The sequence below is a fragment of the Oryzias latipes genome, chromosome 12, assembly GCF_002234675.1.
Source record: "Oryzias latipes chromosome 12, ASM223467v1".
NCBI classification, from domain to species: domain Eukaryota; kingdom Metazoa; phylum Chordata; class Actinopteri; order Beloniformes; family Adrianichthyidae; genus Oryzias; species Oryzias latipes.
This window is the reverse complement of record NC_019870.2, coordinates 12,119,924-12,147,583: the sequence shown is the minus strand read 5'-3', so window position 1 is coordinate 12,147,583 and position 27,660 is coordinate 12,119,924. Positions and strand designations below refer to the sequence as shown.

At 38.1% G+C, this 27,660-nt stretch overlaps 1 protein-coding gene and 1 non-coding gene across 8 annotated transcripts in view; one reads left to right on the top strand and one right to left on the bottom strand.

Moving 5' to 3' along the window:
* Window positions 1–27,660, top strand: part of dnm1 (dynamin 1) — a 43,747-nt gene extending 16,087 nt beyond the window's left edge. For 2 of the 7 annotated variants that reach the window (XM_020707646.2, XM_011481749.2), the window contains 13 exons: window positions 4,162–4,248; window positions 5,429–5,499; window positions 5,578–5,629; window positions 6,822–6,833; window positions 8,314–8,343; window positions 8,623–8,736; window positions 21,743–21,852; window positions 22,039–22,150; window positions 22,857–22,871; window positions 23,612–23,782; window positions 23,888–24,129; window positions 24,361–24,564; window positions 25,676–26,020. In XM_020707646.2, coding sequence (XP_020563305.1) covers window positions 4,162–4,248; window positions 5,429–5,499; window positions 5,578–5,629; window positions 6,822–6,833; window positions 8,314–8,343; window positions 8,623–8,736; window positions 21,743–21,852; window positions 22,039–22,150; window positions 22,857–22,871; window positions 23,612–23,782; window positions 23,888–24,129; window positions 24,361–24,564; window positions 25,676–25,706 — 1,251 coding nt within the window. In that variant the 3' untranslated portion in view covers window positions 25,707–26,020. Of the gene's footprint in view, window positions 1–235; window positions 375–4,161; window positions 4,249–5,428; window positions 5,500–5,577; window positions 5,630–6,821; window positions 6,834–8,313; window positions 8,344–8,622; window positions 8,737–21,742; window positions 21,853–22,038; window positions 22,151–22,856; window positions 22,872–23,611; window positions 23,783–23,887; window positions 24,130–24,360; window positions 24,565–25,675; window positions 26,021–27,199 lie in introns of those variants that run through there. The other 5 variants (XM_011481750.3, XM_011481751.3, XM_011481754.2 and 2 more) reach the window with 5 other exon arrangements.
* On the bottom strand, window positions 12,456–12,558 carry mir199a-3 (microRNA 199a-3). The gene has a single exon (NR_107149.1). It is a non-coding gene; the product is annotated as a microRNA 199a-3 (primary transcript).

Genomic DNA, 27,660 nt, shown 5'->3' with positions numbered 1-27,660 from the left:
TGTGCTGTTTACCCGTCCAACCCCTCACCCCTTCCCATCTTTTTCCTCCTCGGTCAGTTTTCCCTTTTTACCATCTCCGATTTCTTTTGGTTACGTGTTTATTACCCCTCTCTACTTAATTTCTTTTGTTTCTTTCACTTTTCTCACTCTTTACATGATGTTTTTAACTCCCCTTTTTGCCACTTAATTTTATTATTTTACTCCTCTCCTTTGTCCCGCCTGCTTATTCCAACAGGACGGGTCTATTTACCCCTGACTTGGCCTTTGAGGCCATAGTAAAAAAGCAGATCCAAAAGCTGAAGGAGCCCATACTGAAGTGTGTAGATATGGTAGTAAGCGAACTCACCTCCACCATACACAAGTGTAGTCAAAAGGTAAAAATCCTACAAGAAGAGTCCAGGTTTTCATTTTTTTCTGTTTGACTCATATGTAAGGGTAGACTGATGGATAGAGTTGCATTTTATTTATGTGCATTATGGTGATTTACAGTAATATTACAGCAGGGGCTCTGCTTTATATGCAGATTCAATTTGTCCTCAAATCTTTTACCTAAAAAGTTAGACAATCTAACTTATAGTTGATTAATTAGTGAGTTTAAACAATCCCACATTTAATGAAAGCCTTTTTAATGTCTGACTTTACAGACATTGGGAAAATCATAAATTACATGTGTTGTTTCTCTTTCGGCTTTTCCCATCTGGGGTCGCCACAGCGAACGAGTCGCATGGGAAACTTGGCAATGTTTTACGCCGGATGCCCTTCCTGACGCAACCCTCTCAAAGCAACCGGGCTTGGGACCAGCATAGAAGTAGAGAAGGGAACAGGGAGCAGCCCGGAGTTGAACCTGGGTTTCAAAATTGTACAATTCTCCAATTTGAAATGGTTTTTGTGCATCAAATACTTTCTGTTTTTACTTGAATTAAAATCAGGATTTATTATTTAACGTTACTGATTAAAAATCTTGAAAAATATCCTAGTTATGGCGCAGCAAGAGAATAAAACAAGACCACTAAATCACTATATAGATGAAAAATAAGTAGGTTATATTTAAATCTCAACAGAGGTTTTGAAAACAGCAAATGAACATTCACTTGTTATGCATATTTTTATCATAGTTTTTATAAACATATCATTGATATATAATAATTATTTTAAGTTAAAAAATGCAAACGAATAAGAAAAATTCCTAAAGTGAATATCAGTCCACCCTTACCCTTAATTTCACAGAGATTTCTTTTCTCATCTGTCTCTAGTCAGTTATTTTGGGCTTTAAACTAAAATAGTTTAACTGCATGAGTTATTTTATTTTCATTATTTATTTTAATAACAAAATAATTTTTTCTCACACAAACCTGTTTCCAAGAGTGTTCTCATTCTGTGTAACCCTGATCAAATGGAGTCAGTTCTAACTCTTTTAAACCCAAATTTGATGGATAATAATGGCATAATTCTCCACTTTTGTTTATTTTTTTTAAATGATATTAGGTTTTTGATTCTGGACCCAGACATTCAAGACCATCATTGGATGCAGTTTGAACAGATGAATAAGTTCATAAACTTTTGTGTTTCTTCTAAATGACACACTAACGTTGTTTTCATTTTGGTACAGTAAATTATTTTAGAGTTCCTCCAGGTCTAATTTCTATATATTATATTTCTATATATATGTTATAGTCCATAATGGACTTGAAATACTGTTAATATTTAGAGAGTCATTCATAATTTATAGTAAAATAATATTCTTTAGCATCTTTTCTTTTAGTTTAACTTCGTTTCTGTCAAAACATTTTCTAAAATGTTAATTTGTCAACTTTTTGGAAACAGGTTTTTTTATCTTTTGTCTCTGTCAGTGCGTTTAATGAACCAAAGTGACTGTAGAAATCCACTCCGTGACTGACACACACAGAGCGTTTTCTTTGACTTTTCATTCCCTCTCTGTCCTCCCATCCTCTCATTCTCTAAATCTTTAAGGTCGCTTCCTCACCCAAAGTGTGACCTCCTTTGGATTTCTCTGCTGTGTCAAAGTTTTAATTAGATTTCACTCTGATACTGCATCACAGAGTACAATGTTTGGGGGGAAATCCACAGTGGGGTCAGTCTGACGTTCTTCTCCCTGTCTTCCATTATCCTTTATTCCACTCCCTGCCTCTTTGCATTGCATGTCTTCATCACAGTGAATCCTCTGCATGGTGATGACTTTTAGTAATCCATTATCTCGTTTTGTCCTTTGTCAGGGATTTTATGTTTCTTTGTCTGAACATACAGACTTTCAAATCTTTTTTTTTTGTCCTAAAGCTGTCATGCATCTTTTGAGTTGATAAACTACAACATCATCTGATATTGTTTATTTAAAATTTCTAGATCATTTTGATATAATGAGACAGTGACCCTTAGGAGATCAGCTTTAGTTCAACATAATCTGTCTAACGCAAACATTAAAGTCAGGTTTTGGATATCTTCTCAAATCCTTACTATTAAGTGAAGAAAATGGATATTAAATAAAGAGAAAAATGGGAAATTTACAAGGTTTTCAACCAGAAATAGCTTTCTCTGTCGTTCCAAATGGTTTAACAGAGCTGTTTTCTGCAGTATTACACACACAACTGGAGCTATGTGTGATTCCCACCAAAAAAACATTTGTCCATCATTATTAACTGCAAAAAGAGGTAGCCTAAAAAGTAAGAAAAGAAAACTAATTTTAGGAAGAAAATTACTGGAACGTATTACAATTTTTGTTGATTCAGAAAGTCATTTACTTAACCAGAAATGTTTAAGTTATAAAAAACAAGGAGTCCCACACAAGCTTTCAAAAAAGAAAAAAATGAGCTATAAAAACTGTTAGATTGAATTTCTTAAAACTGAATGTTTCACAGCCCAATAATCATTTCTAAACAAGTTCTAAACAAATGGTTTGTATTTTTGTGGTTTTCATGGACCTAATTGTAGTTTAATTTTATCCCCGTGCAAAAAACTAGTGTAATGAGTTGAAATGACTAATTTTAGATCAAAATGTGAACAAAATGAGAATTCAAGTTAGCCCACTTCAATAAATCCTCATAAAATCTAAAACTAGCACTGGGACATAAATCTAAATTTTGGTTTCCAAAATGATGACAATGCAGTGAAACCTGTCAACATGTATTGAACTTTAAAAATAACGTTCTTAAAATGTCACTAAAACTTACAGTGCATTTTGAGGTATTTGAGTCTTAAATCAAGTTTTCTATTGTCAAGAGTATGGAGCAAAAGGATTTAGACTTATTTTAATGTTAATGTTAGATTCTAATGTTTAATGAGACAACAAATAGATATGCTGATTTTCAGAAATGTTGGAAAGGTGTAGAGCACAAATTAAAAACACCTCAAAACCTGGGAAATATCTTGAATTTCTAAATCTTTGCAAGTATCAAATAGTTTGCAACTGCAGCAGAAAAAAATGTTAACAGTTCACATGTTGGCGTCCCAGTGATTGGGGTTAACGTACCAAAATACTCAATCAAAATATGTCAACATTTTCACTTTTACAATTGGGCCCAGGAAGCAGAATACCCACCTACAAACCAAAATGAACACAGCCCATCACAAAAAATGAAAGATGCACTGCAGCTTGCAACAAAGTTTCTCTTTACTGTGCTTTGGTTATGATTTTTCTTCTCTCCTCACACTTCTAAAATTGTGTTTGTGTCACATTGGAGCCCACCAGTGTCTGCACTTGTGGGTTTGCAATGAGCTCATGGAAAAAGACCCATTGCGTGCTGAAAAGGAAACACATTTCAGCCAGAAACATTGTTTATTCTGCGCTTGTGTGGTAATATCACAGACTCTGCCCTATCCTTTTTCATTTGTCCCATATCCACAACAAATGGACGCTTTCTTCATGAAATCCAACCCAACAGAACCCAGTCCAGTGTGGACGGCATGTTCTGGGGTTAGGGCTGAGCCTGTGTGAAGTCCAGAGCCGTCAGAACACATCATGTTTCATTTGGGGTTTGTTAGGTACTTTAGGTGATGTATTTCATTGATGGAAGGCTGTTGTGGTTCAGTCAGATGAGTGGTTGCGTGGTTTACTGTAGCTTCTGTGTTGTTGTCAGAGTGTGCGTATGTGATGCCGCACATGTGTCCGTTTACTGTTTACCTACCTACTGTTTCCTGTTCTCACAGCTGGCTCAATATCCCCTGCTGAGAGAGGAGATGGAGAGGATTGTTACCCAGCACATCAGAGACAGAGAGAGAGACACAAAAGAACAGGTGAAAGTCTCATGGACCGTGTGGGGAGAGTTCTGATTTTGTGTTTGTAACCAGCTTTTGTATGGATTAACGTATGGATAGAATATAAGAATAAAAACACATTTAATAGGAGATCTGGATTATTTCTTTGCAAAAAATTTTATTTATCTTAAATGACTAAGCTGTCGAGCTCAAACATCAGAACCAAATCAGAACTCTGGAACTCCACACAACAATTGAGATCAACTTTCATGGAGAAAAGTTTTAAAGGTTGACTCAGTTTTCTTGCTCCATGGATTTGCTTCTTGGAAAAACAAAGTCTATGAATCCAAAAAAATGAGAGAATCAAAAATAGTTGTGCAAGTAATTAGAAGCTGGTTTTATTCATCTTTTTTTAGGGGTAATAGCTTGTTTTAGGCTGTACAGCTATTCTAACTGACTGGTGGCTCCAGGCTTTCTGCATTATCCATTCTTTCAAATAAAAAGGCCTGTACTAATGTGGGAAAAACTCTAGATTTTTGTTGATCTGCATTGATTTGCATCCCTAAACTTCTACATTTTACATTCATGTATATAGTGGATTATTGGTGAAGTAAATAAAGGACATGAAAATAAAATAAATAAAATTCTCTAATTTTCAGCAACGTCCTCATCCGAAAATGTGTGCATTTATTAGAAGTCCTGTTTTTACAGGGGGACAGCACATAAAGGAGAAGCTTTATGTCTCTATCAATAGTAAAAATATTTCGGTTGGAGGGAAGGTTTGAGAATAAAAAAAAAACACTATTGACCACAAAATAACCAGAAAAAAAATCCAGCTGTTAGTTTTATATAATTACACCTCTTCTTCTAGAATTTTGTTTTCTGAATTCGTCTATTCAAGCAGTATCAGAACATTTGACCAACCTTCAAATAAATGATAAAAGTTATTAGTTAATCCGCATTTCTGTCACAGACATGAATTTTTTTTCCCAAAACTTATTTGATAAAATGACAAAAATACTTTTAAATGTTGCAACTTCTATAATCTTCTATGTATCACTGGGAGTTTAGTACAAAAATTAGAAATATTGCTTGATTTTATCCAATACAGTAAATGAGAAGAACAACATTGATTCAATTTTAAATGTTTCTGTGAGTCAATTAATGAAAACAAACAAAATGATTCTGTTTTCCTTAAACCATTTATCTCTCTGTTTAGGTGCTGCTATTAATAGATATTGAGTTATCATATATGAACACCAACCATGAAGACTTCATTGGATTTGCCAAGTGAGTGTTTGTATGAAGAACCGGCCGATCGCTTGAATGTTAAGTATGCTCATCATTTTGTTTTCATCCGATGTTCAGCGCTCAGCAGAGGATCAACCAAATAAACAAGAAGAAGGCAGCCGGCAACCAGGTAGTGAACCCACACTGTGAGGACGTTCCAGTTGCATAATTTGCAGTTTTTAATGCAGTCATAATTGTGTGTTGCACAGCTGCATGGTATTTAGTTTACACAAGTGATACTACAAAATGTTGTAGTTAATGTGTAAAAATTGATGGACGACAGTTATGCAAAACTAATTCAGGCTTGTGGGTTTTGCTGAAACCAAACTGTTGTGTCAGCGCAGCTAAAGCATGTTGCAAAATCTCAGGGAATCATGATTTTTTTCTGTGGCGGGGCCTCCACAGCGTAGTTATCTGCTGTGCAATACTCGTGTTTTGAGAGTAAAAATAGCTTACAATATAAGCTTTCACACAAAAAAGAAAAAATGAAAAAGCCAATAAAGAGTTATCTATTCATGAAAGGAAAAACATTAATGGCATGAAGCAGGGGTGTCAAACTCATTTTCACTGAGGGCCACATCGGCATAGTGGCCGTCCTCAAAGGGCCAGATATAACTTATACATGTAATTAAATGTAATGAAAAATAAGTGTAACTACTCCCTAATGTTAAATAAACTCATTATTTATTTATTATAACTTTTTTAAGTGACAATTACAGTTGCATAGAAAACACATGTTTTCTTGTTACTCTAGCATAAATCCTTTTAAATTTTGTCTGCTTATTAAAACCCACAATCGAACTGTCCAAGTGAATAAAGAAAAACTACATAAAACTGAGCTGCAAAGAACATGTATTAAACATGTAACATTTTACAGAAAAAGGCTGCACACAGATGGTTTGATGACAACAATTTCTCTGCATACACACATAAGTCCTGCGAACATTGAATAATTACAACTGCAGCTACACATAAATAATATGTAATCAACAAAGAAAGTTTGTATTTTAAGAAATTAAAAACGTTTTATGCTCACGCGGGCCACATACAGTGACATGGCGGGCCACATTTGGCCCCTGGGCCTTGAGTTTGACACATGTGGCACAAAGGCACATTTTGCATGAAATGCTTGGCTTTCCTTCTGCTGTTAGATGCATTTTAGAAACTCTTATTCCTTTTCGGTTTTTATCTCACGGTGCAGCTTCTGAGCTCATAAATCTGTCAATTTGTTTCCTCATAGTTCTTCTGAACTCTTCCTTTCTTTTTTTTTTTTTACCTTTTTTCTTCCTTTCTACTTCCTCTCTGTGGCTTTTCTGCTTCAGGATGAAATCATGGTGAGTACAGGGTGTGGGCTGTAACATGTGTTTGGGATGTCTGCATGTCTGCAGGTAGGCTTCTACTTGTATGAGCTCCTGCTTCAAACAAACTCAGGATTTATATACGTTTATATTTATTTTGGATAATGACTGGCAGTATATATTGGAGTTTTTGTGTGTGTGTGAAGACTCAAGTAACTGCTATTTGATGGCAAGCGGCTGTAGAGAGCAACGCTTGGCTGCTTCCCTTTCCTCTCTTTTCTCAGCCAAGGTCCCCCCCCCCCCCCCCACACACACACACATACACACTTTTCACCAAACATTACAAATTAATGAAAGCTTTTATTTAAATTAAATCAAATTATTTTTAAGTCATTTTAGTGATGCAAAAAGGCTGAAAAATGTCCATCTTACCTATTGGAAGATATTTGGGGTATTTGTCAAACATGAAAGATGTATTTTAAGGCTTTTTTTTACCCTTATCTAAAGTAACAAAAGATAATTAATGAAGTACTAAATGTGATACACATATGGTTTCCCCCTTTCAGTCGTCATGGTAACCACCTGGACTAGGGCTCGGAGGTCAGGCATAGTAAACAAAGCAGTGAACTTCACTTCCTGTGTATATATGGATCTTTTTTGGTGCTTAGGACCTCACAGCTTTTGTTTTTTTGTAGTTCAGCGTAATTATGTGAGCAACTGTGAAGCACAAGTTTCTTTTTTTTTAACATAAGTGAAAGTTTTGTCTGTTTTGGACACATCTGGTCACACATCTCTCTGCGACACCATTTGGTTTTAGTTAAATCAGGAGCACAGCATAAAACATTTTATGGTGCAGATGTTGAATTTGCATTTCATTAATTGAATGTTGTATTCTTTAGTTTTTTTTTAAAGCTTCTTTTGCCGGCTAATAAGTATGGGCTGCATAAACTAAGTGTGTGAATAAAAGTTTTGACATTAAGCTTCACCTGATCTCCAGAAAGAAAGTTGAAGTACATTAGTGGGATAGATTAGTTTTTGGGGTTTATTGCCTTGTTTCTTTCATTTAATGAGGTTGTTTACTGGACCAATAAGGCATGCATTGATATTTATAATTTCAAATAAAATGACCTTATTCAGCCCAGATGTTACATGGAATGTATTTGTAAAATAAATGTATCATTTCTTGCAACAACAAAAAGTCAAGTTTATGGCTTCTTAAAAACAAAAACATAACAGATTAAAAAAACAGAATTGTTTGAACAGCACATAAAGTGCAATATAAAACATCAAAGCCTCTGCATCTTAGTGCATGAACTGAAAACATTGATGTCATGGGCTATCCCTGAAGCATCCGACTTTCCCCTTTTTCATCCCCACACCGCTTGCTGTATCCTTGTTGTGACCCAAAGCTGCCAGCTTTAAGGTGCTGGCAATAAGCTACCTTGTGCGCTTGGCCTTTGTGCCATGTCCTGCGTCGGCGTAGCTTTTGTAATATTCTCTCCACGTTTTCATTTAGCCTGAGAGAGGAGTTAACGATCGGTTCAAGGTAAAGAACTCATTCATCCTGATTTGTCTATAGTTTCTTTCAGTAGGATAAAATGAGCTGGAAAAGCGCTAAGTGGATTTATAATGGGATGCAAGAAAGCGTGGCTTGTGGTGAAAGTGTAGCAGACTCTAAATAACATAATTGCTATGCATTTTGTTGTGAAGATCTTGTAATGCAGTAGATCAACTTTTGGAATGAGTTCGACTTAAAAAGCTGGTATCATTTGAATTGCTACATGTTGATTCTTAACTTGTGCTTGTGGACTGGTCTGTTTCTCAGGTCATCAGAAAGGGATGGCTGACCATCAACAACATTGGCATCATGAAGGGCGGAGCCAAGGAGTACTGGTTCGTCCTCACTGCTGAGTCTCTGTCCTGGTACAAAGATGATGAGGTGAGCTCACGCAGAGATACCCAAATACAAAAGAGAAGGAGGGATGTGTCTTTTCAACGCTTTCAATCGTCTATTGCTTGTTGGAGTTTGTGTCATGACTACGGCAGTGCTTTCAAGGAAGCTTCTGCTCCAGGAGAACGCTGAGATGTTGAGAGATTCAATCGCCAAAGGGTTTCAAGAGTCTGTCATGGCGCCTCTTCTTGGTATCACTTACCTGTAATGTCAGATGCTGTCTGGATGGCACTTTTTCCAGATGTCCAAAACACCTAAACTGACTTTCCTGATGCAAAAGAATAGGAGGTCTCTTGTCCTGTCAGAATTGGTGTTTAGCCCCTCCACACACAGCTTATGCCCTAACCTCAACTGCCCTTACCGGTGGATACAGGCTGTTTGAAAAATGGGCAAATCTGTACGTGGCATGCAGGTAATTTTAAGATTGTAGGATTCATCCCTTGTATGGGTGCATGTAACTAAGGCCTTAGGCGACTTAGCTATCTCTTCGTCACAATGAACTGGTACTGTTGATTTCACTCTTCTTCCTTCCCTTGCCTATCAACCAATGACAGACTAGAACCATGTCATCCTCAAAAGGTAGACTAAATTTAAGTTCACCCAGGCTGTGGCAAGTGTTCCTTTACCTATTTCACCAAAATTACATTGGGGCTTTGTTCAAAAATAACTCTTCCTTTGTCAATTTTGTCTCACCTTTTGCTTTATACTAGCTTGTTGGTCTTCTGAATCACCCATCAACTTTTACTTGTAGAATATTTTTTAAGTAATTACAAAACCAGAACTATTCCATCGAGGCGGCTGTTTATACTCAGGATCCACTTTCTTCAACTAAATTAATTCCAGCCGATTCTTTTAGCAAAAATGATCATCAGTCAAGTTCGGAGGTTTTCTTCCGCACGCTGGAATGATTTGACCTGCTTTGCTTCAGCATGTACTGGTCAAAGCGGTGTCCCATGATGCTTCACAGAACTATTAGAAGCTTGCCACAGTCTCGCTGTCTCCAGGCCTCAGCCGCAGCCGCTGTGCGAGAGTGTGTGTGTTGGTATGTGTTTAGGGTTGAGAAAGGCCTTTCGAAAAAGTCAAGACCCCCCAGCATGTCAGACACCAAAGCTGGAGCCCACATGTGCATACCAGAGCCCCCCAACCCTGCCCTGTTCCCAATTACACACACATACACACACAAGCTGCTTCCAATAAACTTACTTGATTTCAAAGAAAGGACACGGGGCACAAGAGGTACTGGGTTGCAGTTGGGAAGGGGGGCAGGATCGTCTAAATGGTCAGCAGAAGGAATAACAAGGTCCATGTGAAGGAAAAGTGTGAAAAAGAAGTGGCTCTAAGGATGAGACAGAGAAGAAGAAGAAAAAGACTGCTTTGGATGAACTTCCTGCCTTTCTTTCATTTCCCTCTCATTACTGTCAGCTTTCAATATCCAAAAAAAATACTTCTTTGAAAGTTCCAATATTTCTCCATCACTCTCTCCCTCCTTACTGTCTCCTCCCTCCATCAGTCCCTTCAATCTCCCCCTTTCTGTATTTATTTGAACATGGAGCTGCGAGGGTGCATGGGAATCAAAAATCAACACTTGGTGCCGAGGCTGGAGGGCACAGCAGCGCTGTATGCACTCAATTTTTGTATTTAAAAAAAGAAGTAAAAAAGACTCATTCCTTTGTGTTTCTTTTTTTTTTTTTTTTTTGGTCTGACTTGAACATTTTACACAAGCCTCTTAATCATAAACCCACACACACACCAGAAGCTGGAACACTCTGGAGGACCCATACTGTGAGCCAGGGTGAACTTTTGCCAAAAAACACACAGTTCTTGAAATGTAATGTTTAGTTTAAGCTGGAAAAATGTCAGCACAAGCAGGTTTTGTGCATCTTTTCTGCAGTTTTAATATGGACATGTTTCTTTCTTTTTTTTGCTCAAAAAGGCAGGGCATTTCTGTTTTACTGGCTGCCTCTTGTCATGGGGAAAACCCCTTCTCAAGACTGGCAACACACACAGAAACACAAGCTAAAACCACCTTCAGACACTAATAATACATTTAAACCCAATTATCTGTGCCAGGATGTTTTGGTTGGTGTGTTCATGCACTTTTGGAAACCTTCTGGTCTGTGTTACCACAGCAGATGCCAAAACTTTGAATCCAACTGCCCTTTGGATTTAAACAAGCCAAGAAGGTGATGGGGGGGATGGTGGAGTGAGGAAAAGTCGGCGTGGTAAAAACTGATTCATTTAACCCTTGTGCAATCCTATGGGGTCCAGATGACCCGATCCATACATTGACGTGTTCTCCCTACCTTGACAAAAGTGGATAAAGGTGGAAAGATTTCATGTAATCCATGGAAACCAGTGAAGATCACAAATCATTGAAGAAAAAAGATTTAGAGCACTGTCTAGTGGGTCTAGATGACCCAACTCCCAATGTTAAAGTGCCTAGGATCGCACAAGGGTTAAAGAAAAATAGAAATTTGCACAAAAGATGCACTTGGAATACAATTGTCATGAAGAGCACTTTCAAAGTTAGATTAATGACAAGAGCTGCCCCTGAGTTGCTGTGTGTATTCCTATGAGTCTGCTCACATGTGTGTGTATGTTGTGTGTGTTTGTGTGCCTGGGTTTCCCTGCTCCAGCTGTAAAGCTGCCAGAATGCCAGACTCTCCTGGTGATCCCAGCTGTAAACATCCTTGGGGGGGACGACACAGTCGATTGCTGCTTTCAGTGCACCCTAACAGAATGTCCGCAAGATGTGTATATGTGAGCCCGCACTGGGGGGGGGGGGGGGGGGGGGGGGGGGGGGGTATGCATGTTCCTGGCCCAAAAGAACAACAACAACAAAAAAAGTATGTGGTGGCGGGGCTTCAAATGAAAACAGTTTGGTTTGTGTGTTTTTTTTCCTCCCTGCAGACGGTATTCTGTGATAGGACATTGTGCAAATGTTTTTGCCTTCTCTGCTTTGTGTGTTTGTCGCTTTGCTCTATCAAACACAGACGAGGCCTAAAAGCAAGCTGTGGGCCCAGGATGAAAGAGAATAAAAAAGGGGGGGAACACGATGATATTCAATTTTTTTAGGGGGGGTGGGGGGTACTAAACTTCTACCCCTTAACCCGCAAACCACAAAAACAATTTTCTGACTTTTCCTTTAGGAATGCTGTTGAAAGATTTTCAAAAAGGGAGACCATGACAGAGTTGCTCCTTTTTTGGCATTTTTGTAGAGGTGTTTTGTTTTCCTGGCTCCCTATAATTTATATAGTCATTTAAGATGCTAATGCAATAAAATCTGATGCAAAATTAAAGATTTTTCAGCATGATACCTCAGATTTACTCTGTAATTAAATCAAATCTATATGTCTCTCTGTGTGGTTAAATTATTCTGCTTTTACACAGATGTTTGTGTTCAATAAACTGTGTTTCATGTTTCTACCTTTTTTGAGAAAATAAAGACAGAAACAGTGTCACACAAAAATATTTTATTAGCTATTCCAAGTTTTGAACTTAAAGACTACATTGAATGAAACTGCATTTTATTTCAGTTTGTACGGTTTGGTAAATCCATCCCTGGTAGATGTTGGGCCTCTGAGGTGGTGGAGCTTTTGAGTGCTTCATCCTGGCTTGTGCACCGAGGTCCAGAAGGACCAAGAGTGGCGCTCCTGGATGCCTCCTTGGTCTCAGTCTCTCGTTCCTGAAGCTTTAAAAGGTATCCGCGCACTTCCCTAACCAGCCTAACCAATGTGCAGACTACTGTACAACCACTACTTCCTGAACAGGTAGTCTGAACACTGGGCAGGCGGGATGGGGGGAGGGGTAAATTTGCTGAAGAGGAGAACTTCTCATTTATTGATACATTTTTACATCAGAGATATTTGACATTCATGCACATCAATGCAAAATTGCACTTACTGCGGTTCTAAAATTGAGATATTTGAGTTTCCTGTTCTCAGTCTGACCACTACAAAGGGCTGATCTAACTAGCTGATGGATGAGAGGAACATGGATGTAGAGGAGGACAGGTTAGTTGAATCTGATAGTCACTCACTGGCAGACTCTACGACATTCTCTCCAGTTTCCTGCAGCGAGAAGCAACATTCCACATCATCATCCTGGGCGGGAAAAGCACAAGACACTCAGCAATGTTATGCACACTTTTTAATTAAGGTTTATGCATTTAATAGGGTATTATTAATAATAAGTGTTTGCTTTTGATCCAAACTTAACTTCATTTTGACAAAAACAATGCAAAATAATAGTTTTCCCTAGCAATTAGTTTTCTGGATGTGGATTAAATAGGATCACATAGGCAAAGAGCAAACACACACAAAGGGTCATACCCCATAAAGCCCACATTTGTAAAGCTAATCTATGCTTGACCCCTCTGAACCCTGGCCTAGGCTAAACAAATAGCTCAGGATATTTCATAAGTGATAGAAAAACACAAACTATTTTGCCTCCAAGGAGTCTCTTGTAGAGAGGAACTTGTGTTGGAATATTTGTGGTCAGCTGAGATCATGTAACCCTGGCCCAACACTTTCCGCTAAAGCACAGTTCTACAGAAGCGTTTTTCTTCAGCACATCCACACAGGTAGAAGTTTAGCTCGAAGATGGAATACCTTAAAGCTGGCGAGATCTCCTCTGGTTTTGTAGAGTTTCTTTGTCTCCATTTTTTTCTCCATCTCGACTGTTTTACTCAGCCGCAGAGTTTCTGCATCTTCTTGCTCAATGCTGCTCTGTGGCGTAGAAAGGGTTTTTTAAAAAGAAACGACACGGGAAAAGACCGGAACGATAGAGAAGAAGGCTGGAAGTTTGACGTGGCAGACAGACTGGCTACGGAGGTCCTGCTACCAGAGACAGAAGGAGAAAAGGAAGGAGGCAGAGAGGAGATATGGAGAAGGAAAGAGGCGGAGCTCTCCGGCCCCCCATTTTTCCTTTTCTCCTCTTTTCTTTTTGTCTCCCCTCCTTCTGTCTGCATCCCCCTTCACTCCTTTACTTTTTCTTCTCTGGGTTATGGGGAGAAAGTGGAAGGTCAGAGGTGAACAGGAAGTGAAAATGCTTCCATTTGTCATGTGTGCTGTAAAATTTCAAAAAAGTAGTGAAGCATTTGCTTTGTAGTGGAAGCCTGTAGACTGATGGTAGGGTGCTCTTCCACAGAGACACATGTATGTTTTCTAAGCTCCTCTTTAATAATCCAGCTTGTGTATGAAGCCCTGCGTATGGTAAACCTGAGCACATATGCGGTTTTGGACATCTGAGTGATGGATGTGTGTTTAGGAGTTGGGCTGGATGAGAGCAGAAACTCCACGGTCTTTGTAGCGAGGGCAGGAATGTCGGCGCTTTCTTGGCAAGCGGGAGGAAGCCTTGTAATAACTCCAGATGTGCAGCCCTGTGGTCTCCGTCTCTTTCTTGCTCCCTCTGTTTTTACTTCTAAAGCTGATTTCCTCTCCCTGTCCGACTGAAATAAAGGGCCCTTTATGCTGCCCTTCCAACACACACAAAGAGCGATGGAGGGAGGGGTGGCTAGGATTCGAAAAGGTGACACACTACTGGTAAATCAGAACCAGAGCAAAGATGCTGCGTATGCGGAGAAACAAAGGCCCAAAGTTTGCTTTCCTTGCCCTCCTATACATTTCTGTCCCTTTCTGACTTGTGGCTGACAGAAGTAATCAGTACTAAAGTTTCCAGGTGTGTGCATGTGTGCGGCCGAGTGTTTGTTTTAGCGGTGGCAATCGTAGCAGGCGCAATCCCAAGAGGAGAAAGTCAGCAGTCCTGCTGCATAGGGGAAGCCGGAGAGATGTGGGGGGAGAAATGCAAGGAGGTGAAGGGATGTCCAGGGAGCAGAGCGGGAGTACAGGAGGCTGTGAGGGACAGGAATCAATCCTCACGTGAAATTTTGCAGATCATTCCTGCAGATGAGTTCGGAGCTCGGAGACTGGAAAGAGTGGATTTGAACGGATGGAAGGGAGGAGTTCTGTGGTCGCACCAACATTGTTTCCACTGTTTGGATGACCAGGCTGCCTTCTCAGACTCAGAACAAGCAGAAACACTGTGGAAATATGAAAAGCACACACCATTTTTCCATAATACTTTAGAGAAACTCCTTGTTATTTACAGCTATGCCCCTAAAAACGGGATGTTTTATGTGTTTGTATGAGTGTGGGAAACTGTTAACATCACGCTGCACATTTATTTAGGAAGGTGTTACAAGCCAAAATGTGTTCAGACATATTTTCCACAAATGTCAGCCTGTTTTTTACTTTCTTTCTCCGTAATTTCTTTAGAGTAGTGCAGTTGTAAACAGTATTTGACTCTTTTTTTAATGTCTTTTGGTCAAACCACGGGTCTGCAACCTGCAGCTCTGGAGCCACATGTGACTCTTTTACCTCTATGTTGCTGTGCACTGGTTAAACAAAAATAAAACACTTTTTAACTTTAAAAAAGTAGCTGCAAAGTAAAAAGTAAGTAAAAAAAAGTCAAACAAATTAACCCAAACTATATTCAACTCATGTGCTCCGTCTTTGAACAAATTCAAGAATTTTAAGTGTGCCTTATGGTTAGAAAATATGGTAACTCCGATTTAACGTTGGTTAGTTAGATTTAAGGTTTTCTTCACCAAACAGTAAAATAAGCTGTTTTTTGTTTTTGTTTTTAATCACTGTTGATACAACCAATTTCTTTTGCTGCATTGAGATATTCCTATATGACATGAGGTGGCTTTTATTTTGAAAGGAAGTCCTTGTAATTTCTGTTAAAAGTGATAAATTATTAAAAATTTGGAAAAAAGGCTATATTATCTTTGTGTTCATGACATATGTATGCCAAACAAAAAACAATAGTTCATTTATAAGTATTATAATAATAACAATAGCAAAAATACAAATCTGTTTTTTTAAGGTAGAAGGAAGACTTTATGGCTCTTATTTAGATAACATAAGTGAGAAATCAACCCAAATGGCTCTTTAAATTATGATGGTTGCAGATCCTAGGGTAAAACCAACCAATAACAATTAATCAAAAGAAGAAAAAAAAGTTTTAGACTGCTTCAGGCAAACTGATCTTTACACAGAACACTAGTTTTAAGAAACAAGCTTGAAAATACATAATTCTTTCCCTGTTTATGATAGAAAAGTCAAGAAAATATTTCATTGATAAATGTATATTTAAGTAGAATTTAATGATATCTAAAAGAAACTAATGCTGTTTGGATGAATAATGAGAGTCAGTGGTTATTATCACATAAAACAAAGACTTATAGTAATGAATAAATAACATGGTGTCTTGTGAAAGAAAACATGGTTAAAAATTGTAAAATAGACAAAAACTGAGTGATGGCTGCAAGATGAGACAGTCGACTCAGAGGATTTAAATTAAAATGTTTTCTTTAGCTGACCGTTGTGATGAAAAAAAAAAGGTATGGTAGCTTTTATGTCCCGTTAATTATCATATTTTAGTGATTGTTGGGTTTGGTTAGTTCTGGAGGAAAAAAAAGAAAAAAGGACTGGTCCCAAACAAACAGAGAAAAGATAAGTAAAAAGCTCACAGTTGTGTGTTAGTGTGTGAGTCACACTGGGATCTGCTTTCATTGTAGGTTAGTATGTTAATACAGGGTTTAAGGTGTGGTGTAAAGGCAGGGTTTAGCCCAAGTGTAACGTTTCTGTGTAATTTCCTGTGACAAGATGGAAACACAACTGTATTTGTGTTAGCGGTTCACTTTTATATAGGACTTTTTGACCTTATCCTGAAGCACTTTACAACTTGTCTAGTTGTTTCAGCCTCTTATACTGGCACAGCACTCCTGAATGTGCGTCTGCTGTATGCACAGTGAGCAATCGCACACAAATGAGGGGATTACCATGTTTGCTATCCTCCTAACTACAGTTTTTGGATTTTTTGCGTGATGATAAAAAGATGGTAGATGTCGATGTCAAGAGAAAACCTTTTTTTTGTGATAAAGAGATAGTAGATGTTGTCATCAAGAGAAAACAAATCTGTAATAATGAGATAAGAATATACCTTTTTCTATTTTTCTGCAATCCGTAGCTACACAAAGCAGTTTGTCAAAGAAAATGTCAAACACAAAACAAGCTGATCAATTTATAATTGATCACTTTAATCATGGTCGGAGATTGTGCTGATGTTGTTGGTCATAAGCAACGTCCAAATCAGGCATCGTCATTTGAGGAGATAGTGGGCCTGGCTACAGCTGCATAGGCGGCTGCAGTTCAGAGAAAACGGTGGTAAGAAAAGGAGAGGTAGATGGTTATAACAAGAAAACCAAGGTAGGCCATTGGCGGCTTCCATAATTTCGTATTGTTCATTTAGATCTTATTTTTTATATTCAATAGTTTTTCTTATCACATTTTGCCGTTATTATAAATCATCTTGAGATCAAATTTTAACAAATGTTAAGTGTTCTGCTATCAAATATGAACTTTTTAATTTTTTAAGTTTACTTTAAATTTGAAAAAATAATGCTAAAACTATAAAAGCTCTGGCTTATTAGTTATTACTCTGGCTAAGTTTTTCTAAACATAACCATTTGAGATAAAGCTGCAAATAACCCTCACATAACACATCTAAGATCATGCAACCACAAAGGAAAAATGTTTTAATAGAAAGTTCAAAGCATTACCCCATGTTATTTTTTAGTTTGGTTCTACGTGTAGAAGTTTTTTCTGCAATGTTTTGATATTTTGTTTAACTTTTCGGTAAAAATTCCAGCTCTGACCTATATTATTTACCTAAACACGTGTTTTTTTTTCAAAAAAAGTAAAAATAAAAGGGATATTTTCTATTTGAATGAAAAGTCAATGGTTTCTTTTTTTTGTAGGTTGTGTGAAGATTTACCTTTCATGCACTTAGCATGTGCACGTCAGGCCTATAGGAGCCTTTTTGCTTTGTCTTATTTGTCATTTTGACACAGCAGAAAAACACCCAAACAGTCCTATAGATGTATCATTGTAGAGTGTTGGACTTTCAGGCTCTCCTTCAGCCTTCACTGATGTGTTTAGACAAAAACTTGCTGTTAAAAGGAAAATCTGTGAGTGTCTCATGTGTCCTCTCTTTTTGTCGGAGCACTGCGGTGGTCCGATGATTGATTACATGTTCTGGGAAGAACATTCTGCAGGAGCAAATGAAGAATAGGTAACGGGCAATCTGGCAATTACCAGTGTAGCTGTGGATGTGTTTTTCCCTCCTCCTGCAGTAATTTCTTCCTATTGTTCCCACAGGAAGAACTGAAAAATGTGTTCCAAAATGAAAAAAAAAATCTTGGAGGGTGAAAATGAAGGATTTTTTGGGACACTGCTGTTTCCAGACTTTCTTGTCTGAGTTTATCCGGTAGCTCTTTGACTAACAGCTGAAGTGCTGTAGCGTGACGCCTTTGGGTTGTTTGTTATCAGTGTTTTTGCACAATTTGCAGCATTGGTGATGCATCAACAGCTGAGAGGTTTTTACACAAAACGCTCAAATAGCTCCAGACAACTAGCTTCTCTTGGTTTTCTGTTCCTGATTTAAATGTTGGACACACACACAAAGTTTCAAACTTGTTTCTCACAAGATAAAGACTTAAAGAAGTTTAAAGTGCATAACCAGTTTTTATTTTGAATTAAAAATGATGTTTTCCCATAATTTTCTGCTTTGTGTGCATAAAAGACATAGCAAACCTAGTTTTCCAACATTCCATGGGTTCAACAAAAAGTGTCCGCAATACTAACATGTGAGGCTAATAGAAAAATCACTTTTGTAAAAGACACGGCGCAACAGGAGAATGCAAGACGACTGCAAGGGAAGAAAAAAATGAAGGGAGGTAAGGAGGAGGGTTGTGAAAATTGGCGCTGGCTGCCACCCAGGGCCCAGTCTTTGCGGTAATGAAGGGCTAGAAGCGGCATTATTGCTCCCAGATGTCGTGCGGCTTTTCCGCACCGCTTTGATGCACGGCCCAGGACTTTTCTGTCAGAGTCCCATCAAGACACACACACACACAGACGCACACACACACACACATAAGTCTTGCCAACTCCTAAAACACAGTGAACGCAATAAAAGCATCTCCTTGGTTTTGCAGAACGTACTCATGTTTTAGTGTCAGTGAGTCACTCATATTCCATGAGCGTTTTAAAATTCTAAATATGTTTTTGTCATGAAGTGGTACTGAGAGGTGAAGTGCATTTATGAATGCAGAGGTGAACTTCCTTTTGCCTTTCCTTAAAATGAGCCCGCTATTACTCACAAACCAAACAAAACCCATGGAAAATATTTTATTCCTGCACCATCAAGAGCAACGCCAGTGCCGTGTGGAAGTTCAGACACAGAGGAAAGTCATATAATCCTGAGCATGTTCGTTTTCTTTCTCACCTAAATGGACATTTGATCTACCGTACTTTCGAATTCTTTCATCTTTATTAAAAAATATGTTCTACATTTTTCCTAACTTAGCATTTCTCACGTATTAGCAAAGTTGTGCATTTACCAGACATGAACTTGGACCTTCCAAAGTTTTGACAAGCTGGAAAAGACATAGTTTTCAAGAATGACAGAAATTATAAGGGAAGTCTGCAAAAATAGTGATTGACATTACATCTTAATATCTGAATTTCATCAGTCAATGGAACACAGAAAAAAAAGTAGTTCCTGATTTTTAACGTCACACTCCAACCATCTTTTGATCTATTTTCAAAGTATTCCAAGTGTTCTTTTAATTATGGTAATGCTGTTTTTATCCAAAATCATAAACACACAAACTGTCTTTTATTAGGACATGTTTTCTGCAGAGCAACAGTAGTTCAGTAGAAATTTTCCTCTTAGTTGTCAGCAGGACTGTTGGAATGGAGTAAGCCTGCCCTGACTTCCCATCATCTAGCCGTTTACACTCTCTCCCACTGGCCCATCTCAACCCTAATATCCCTGGTGCAACGTAAATGGCGAGCAATGTTGGAGCTATCCATCAGAGTGGGGTCTTTAACAGGCCAGAAGGTCACAGAGTTCATGTGGATAATAAGGTTTCTTTTTCTTGGTTTTTTTTACTTATTATAAAAAGCAAAAATGTTTTACCTAAACTGAAAAGCTGTAATTACAGTTGCAAAAATCTTCTGAAAATATCAAAATCACATAAATCCTTTTTATTTGTGACCTGCTTGTTCCTGCCCTAATTTTTAAAATGTTCTTTTTAAAAAACAAAGAAATTTTTTTTTCTTGCAATGTTCTAAAAGTTTTCGAGAGTTGTTGCTCTGCGTTGCGCATAACTTTCTCTTGCACATTAATGACACTCCACACATGGATGCAATCACAGATGACCACAGACACACACTGCTTTGTGTTGCTGTTTCCAAGGTACTTATATTTCTAATCCAGGCAAAGTTTCCTAACAATCCAGAGGCTGTTTAATATTTTCATACCCCACTGATGATGTTTGTCATTGTCTGTCTGCGCAGAGAAACACAAAAAGGTCCCATGGGGGCAGTTTATTGTAGATATACAGTTTTGAATCTTTCTTCATGGGTGGATTTTTCGTGGGTGTGTTCAAAATAATTTTTTATGTATTCCTGTGTGTGTTTAATATCTGAAATCTGTGCCGCTGCTCAATCCCGCTGACTGGATTTCAGAGGAACATATGGAAAATCACTTAGGGCTCTCCAAAATCAAGAACACGCGTGTGGCAAATCAAATGTGGACAATAGAATGAAAACACAACAAGACAAAAAAACATCTTGAACAATCTATAATAGAAAAACATTAGAGCCTTTAATTTAGTTTTTCTTTTTTTTTTTTTTTTAACTATGATTGGTCTTTGCTTCTCTGCTTAAATTCATTTTTTTCTTAGGTTATCACATACAAACTCTGAAGCCTTCCTCCATCTCGTCCTCCCCCTCCTTTATCCTTGTCTTTCCAAAATTCTCCAGACTGAATTTACTGGCCAGAAGAGAGGAAAATATATGAATCAATCCAAGGCAGCTAACTCCCTGGGAGAGGGAAAACCAGAGTAAGGGGGGGGGGGGTTAAGAAGGGAGAGAAAGATGGAATATAAGGATTAAGAAGTAAAGGACTGAAAGAGAAAAAGTGCAGAATGAAGAGTCTGCAAATGATGAAGTCAGCATTCAGCAGTCTGGGTCCACTGCTGTGCTCCTGTTTTTAGTATTTTTTTCAGTGTCATAGACACTCGTCACTGCCAATTGCATCTGTTTATGTGCGCTTTTATATGATTGTGTTTCTGTTGTTCTTTGAAAGTGGAGATTTTACACACATTTAGGGGATTTGACTGTTTGGCTGCACAGGTCATAAATCCTTTGATTGAGGAGTTTGGCCTCAGAAGAAATCCCCTGCCTTTCTCCTGCTATGGTGCATGCACACACACACACACAAACACACACTCCTGTGCACACGCTCACAAACGCAAGGTTGGGCAGGGCGAGCTTGTGGTTAGGCATCCAGATGGTTTTAAGTTTAGTTAGAGACTGTGCTCAGAAGGTACTTTTTTTTAGCCCGACTGCGTTTTCATGCATGTGTGTTTATGTTTTCTGTATGTTTTTAGAAACTCACATAATCTGATCTATTTATAGTTGTTTTGTTTATTCTTATTCATGCATCTTTGTGGCTTTCTAACATGAAAAACTTTGACTCAATCATAAAACTTTTAGAGTTTATAACTACAGCACCACTGAGTGTGACTCATGTTGGAGCTAACGGCACCATAAATAAGGGCACGTCTGTGTATTATAAGTTGTGTGCAGATTTACTAGTACAACAAATGTTACTGAAGCCTAACATAACTTTTGCATTTCTATTGTGTTTTTGTTTGCTAATCTATTTACTTAACTTAATAACCTTTTATTTCTTCTTTTTCTTTTAATTTTTCTTTGCTGGCATAAATTTGTTTTTTCCTCCTTTAATAACTTTTAGTTAAAATATTGTTGATCTGCCTTCTGCTGGACTCTCCTCTGATCAGTGTCACTTCTCAAAACCAGTTTTTCTGACCTCTGTGTTGCTGTGTCGCCCCCTGCAGGAAAAAGAGAAGAAGTACATGCTCCAGGTGGACAACTTGAAGCTGAGGGATGTCGAGAAGGGTTTCATGTCCAGCAAGCATATTTTTGCCCTCTTCAACACTGAGCAGAGGTCTTGTTGAACAAACAGCTATTACTTATCACATGACAGGAACATTTGAGCGAGAAAAAGAAAAAGAAAAAATTGTCACCAGAAAAACAAGCTCACATTTAAGTTTTGATGCAATTTTTTTGGTGTTTTGTCTAATTATTGATGCATCTTTACATGAATGCTTAGATCTTTTTTGAATGTGTACAGAAATGTGTATAAGGACTACCGTCAGCTGGAGCTGGCCTGTGAGAGTCAGGAAGACGTAGATGCCTGGAAAGCCTCCTTCCTCAGAGCTGGAGTTTATCCTGAGCGTGTCACGGTGAGATTTAGTTTAAACATACGAGCACACTAAAAATGGCAAAACATCAATTTGGTAATAAATCACTAAAAGATATGTTTGAAAGTATATTGAAAGTTTTTGTTTGTGAAAATTTGTGTAATTTTCAGAATGTCACTTTAAAACTGGGGTGGCAAGATCTATAGTTGAGATTGTACATTGTCTTGACAAGAAATTGCATTAATCGATTTATTTGTCAAATTAAATTTGTACAGTTAATTTTAATCATGGTAACCAATAAATTAAAAAAAATATTCATCTAAACAATAGGATTCAATCTAAATGCCCATAAAAACAAGAACTGTAATTTTTAAAGCACAACACAAGTTATTTAAACTATATTTCTGCATTTAATACTTCATTCATTTTCCTTTGGTTCATATTTATATTATTAAAATTTGATCTTTTTCTTTTATTTATTTTTTGGATGTGATACATAAAAATTTTGCATTTTGACATTTTTAACCATAACTTAAAAAAGAAGTCTTAACATATTAAAACTGTATTTTACATTGAAAAGGAGACAAAATGTTTTTAAAAAGTTTTGCAGTAAATTTGAACATGTTTTTTTTTATGTTACTTCTGTTTTAGATCTTTGCTGTAATGTTTACATGTTGTCTTCTCTATGTTGCTGAATCTCTCATGTTGTGTCCATCAAACTTTTTTTCACTGCTGTTGCATCTTGTAGGAAAAAGAAGGGAAGGTATGTCATTTCTGTCTGCATCTCAATTTCATCATTTCCTTGTGTGTGTGTGTTTGTTTTCTACCTTTGGGGAAAAAAATGATGCATTTAGTGTCTTTCTTGCAGAAGTTGAGATCAAATCACAAACAATGTAAAAGTAGCCAAATTCTTTTTGAAAAAGATGCACTTTTCCGATCCGTTTGAACTAAAGTGACTGTGTGAACTTGCACATAATTACTCACGTAAGAGTTTTTTAATGTTCGGTCCTAGCTAATTTACATAGCAGAGAACATACTTAGAAATTTAGGTAAAAAGTTTAAAAAAAAGCTAGTATTTGTGCCATCACAGTGAAAATAAGATCATTTTACCTTCTGCTTGGGTATGAGAGGATTTTTTTCTCAAGGTTTTGATTTTCAGAACAAATGCTTTGCTTGTGAGCTGAACCTTGTTAGCTTGCGTTTCTATCATTAAAAGTCGATTATTTGAGATGTCTGTCTGGGTGCAAATTTAACTTAACTTAATGAATTATTTCACTGAGTGAAGAGGGTACCAGAGACGTCATGTTATATTTGCACACATGAATGTACAGGACTAGAGGCAGATGTGTTATAAATCATTTTGCATCTGCAAACTGTGTTTTAGACTCCTCATCTATTTGCTGTTAAATTTAACTTCATGTTCCTTTCTGATATGTGTGTAACGTTGGTTTCCCTGGAGCAGGAGCTTGTCTTTCGGTTAATCCTTTGTTTTTGTTTTGTCAGAGTGATGGTGGGGATGATAACGACTCGGACAACTTGATGCACAGCATGGACCCTCAGCTGGAGCGGCAGGTGGAGACCATCCGCAACCTGGTTGACTCCTACATGTCCATCGTCAACAAGACTGTGCGGGACCTGATGCCAAAGACCATCATGCACCTCATGATCAACAACGTACGCCTCCTTTTTTAGGACGTACCACTGCTTAAGTCAATAAAAAGAAACAGAAAAGACTGTGTTTTGATTGTTAACATGTTTTGTTAACATTTCTGTGTGCAGACTAAGGAATTCATTAATGCCGAGCTGCTGGCACAGCTGTACTCCTGCGGAGACCAAAACTCCCTGATGGAGGAGTCTCAGGAGCAGGCGCAGCACCGTGACGAGATGCTGCGGATGTACCACGCCCTGCGAGAGGCCCTCCGGATCATCGGCGACATCAGCACAACCACCGTGAGCACGGCCAACCCACCACCCGTGGATGACTCCTGGCTGCAGGTGCAGCGGGGCAGTCCTGGGGGAAGGTAACCAACCCACAGGCGGCATTATCATTTGGAGAATTTAAGCAGAACTGCAAGCAAAGGGGTTACGTTTAAACAGCAAACAATGAAAGAGATATATTTTGCTTTTAAATGGTTACAGATTTTTAATTAAGATCTCATCTCAGTAAGATCCATCGATTAGGTGAGATCGGAGGTAGCAGGAACCCTCTAATTCCTGCAGTGTCTGCTCTCCTTCTTCCTTGTTTTATTCAGATCTCCAGCAACTAGTCCCACCCCAAACCGAAGGGCTCCACCAGGACCTCCAGCTCGTCCAGGGTCCCGCGGTCCTCCGCCCGGGCCTCCTCCTGCTGGAGGTCCTCCTGTTCCGTCTCGCCCTGGAGCTTCTCTGGACCCCCACGCTGGACCCCCACCCTCTGTGCCATCCCGCCCAAACCGCGCTCCTCCGAGCGTGCCGAGGTGAGAAAACTGTCAAAAAGGACTTTCCAGCCCCTTCCTACAACAGACTCTCTGAGGAGGCGATGATTCAAACGATACTTAATGGCATTTTGATGTTAGGGGGATGTGAAGACTTTCGGATGAGTGAAAAAGAAAGAGGTAAATTCAATAAAGAAGAGCTGATTGTGATAGAAGATGGATTAGAGAAGAAAAAAATGCAAGCAACCCCACAATAGATGCATAAATTATAATTTTTCCTCTTTCATTGGGTATTCTATGTTTCAGTGCGAGGTAACGTCGGACTTTAATGATTTTGAACTTTCTGCATTGTTGTGAGCGAAACAGAGTTCTTGGCTTTGCATTCAGCTCCACCACAGAACATCTAAATACTTTCCTCCATCACATCCACCTGCTTCTGCTTTCTTATGGATCTGCCTCTGTTTCCTCCAGTCTCTTTCCAACCCTGATTAGCTGCTTGCCTCTTTTGATAAGATGGACACTAACGCCGCCAAGCAAAGCTCTCCCCAAAAGAAAACAAATTCAATTTGGTAGAATCTAAAATCATCCCTCGAGACATAAAAAAACAAATGCTTAAGCTTCAAAGAGAGCTGAGCAGACTCGGCGTTGGTCAGTGCTGTAATTGCCTCTCTTTTTTTCTCCTCCTGCTCTGCCCCATCACTTCTCTGAACCTCTCCACACGTCTGTTACACACATGTTGCTCCTGCAGAATCACTGTCACTGACCAGTGAGGACTTCCCGGTATGTTTGGAGCTGTTTTGCCAGCATCTCCATTCTCTCTCCACTGCATGACATTTCCCCAATGACCCCATTCAGAAGTCTGCTTGGAGTTTGTGGCGTTGATGCGGTGCAGCGGTGAAACGGGTTAGATGACACTTTAGCGTTAGCTTGTTTGGGGGCTATACAGCGTCATCAGTGATAGAGCATGTTTCTCTAAACCATGCAGTTCCTTCCTCTTTGCTCACTTTAAAGTTTAAATTCATGTTTGTTTGTTTTTTAATGATGCAGCTTTTAGTATTTATTCCGTCTAGTCTGTGTGGACTCTCCCAAAATTATTCCTTTAAGAAAACAACAACTAATATTGATTTGCTTTTCCTGAATGTGTCCCTTCCAGCCGGAGACCCCCGCCCTCTCCAACCCACTAAACCTGGGAGCTCCTTCCTCCTCCTTCCTCCACCACTATGACCCTCTTCTTGACGAAAGGCCCAAAGACAACAACACCACCTCCCTGTTGCCTTCTGCCTCACCCAAACCGCTCCTCTCCTGCTCCTGTCTCACCTGTAGAAAGAAACTAGCTGCAGCTCTTCTCTTCCTCACCCTTCTACACATGCTGAATACTTGAACCCCATTTGCACGATCTGCAAACACATTTTACTCTCAGATGTAGACTGTTAAAGAGAAGAAGGAGTTACTGAGTTAACATACATGTACATTTATAGGTATACAAGCAAAAAAAAAACCACAAGTGTTCATCTTTTTAAACCAAGCAGGGTAAACTTCGACATATTTAATTAGCATGATGTTATAATATTTCTAAGTATTCTCTGTTTTTCCCCCCTTTTTTAAGTTATTTAGGAAAACAAATACGTTTTGGGTTGTTGCTTTTATTGCAGACGGAATTTGAATAATTGATTTTTTAAATGGTTTTTGCTTTTCAGCATTAAAATTAACAGACACAAACCTCATGTCAAGCATTTCTTCTAATGAATATAAAGGAATTTAGATATTTGTTACATGTTTAAATCTGGGACTGATATCTGCACTCCTCCAGAGTCAAAAGTTCTTTCCTCATTTGTTTTCTACATTTTTTTTGCAGACACATTAATTAATTTGTTCTAGTTAGACAAACCATTCAGAAGGAGCTTTTGTTTTGTAGCAGTAACAATTTTTTGAATTAATTAAAGTCAAAAATAAGTGCAGATATATTTATTTTTACCATCTGCAATGTTTGTTCAGTTTTAGTTGTTTTTCTATATCTTTATATATATATATATATATATATATATATATATATATATATATATATATATATATATATATATATATATATATATATATACATATATAAATAGGGAAGTAGCGTTTCCCTGCTTTTTCCTCACAGAATGACAACAGATAAAAGGATTTGAAGGATCATCTGAATTGTTATATCCTTCAGAAACTTAGTACCTCTTACCTTTTCTCCCTGGAACTCATGCTAACCATTTCCTCCAAGTTTTCCTTAAAGCCTATGCAACTACAAAGAAGATTTAAAAAAAAAAAGATAGTTCTCTTTAAAAAAACAATGCCTCTTTTCCCTTCTTTTTCTCCTCTCCTGTTCAGGGAACACTATTTACTGCTCAAGTATAATAGAATGTAAAAATATATAAGAATACATAGACTATATTAAAAAATTCTTTGGAAAAGTCCAAACATGCAGGAATCAAAGATTTTTACACTTGAAAGGACAGAACTTTGCAGTGAGAGGCTGTTAGGAATTAGAGGGACTCCGGTGCCTGAAGGGGAACCCATGGCCTTGTGACCTTTAAGTCAAGGTCGATCACATTATGCATACGAGGTTTTGCTATTCTGAACGGTTGATAATCTGCTGCTTTCTTTCCCCCCCCACCTTCTTTTGTTCTTTTCTCCCTCCTCTCAGTGGTCAAGGGGGCGAGTGAGAGCCTGCAAACAGTCTATGCACTGAACTAGCTTGTGCTCCGTGTGTTTCGCCGTCACATTGCTGTTTCAAACCTGTCTTTTTAAAACTTTCCTTTTTTGTAACCACTAAGCTTGTTGTGATTGATTGTAATTTGTCTCCATTGCACTTAAAGAAAAATAAGATCTTTGTATTCTAACTAAGTCATTTTAAAAAATATCCACTCCTTGTGCATCTTTGTGCCCCGTGTCTTCACAGCAACAAAGCATATTTTGCAACTTTAAGTTAGTTTACATACCATTATGTGATCTTATGTATGTGTATAGTGCATCTTATCAGACTTGTACTCCCAGTGTTTAGAAAGTTTAGCCTCCGCTGTGTGAAACAGCTCAATATTTAAATTATTACAAATATGCGTATGAAATACAGTTTCAAATGAATAAAAAAACAAATAAAGACGTGAA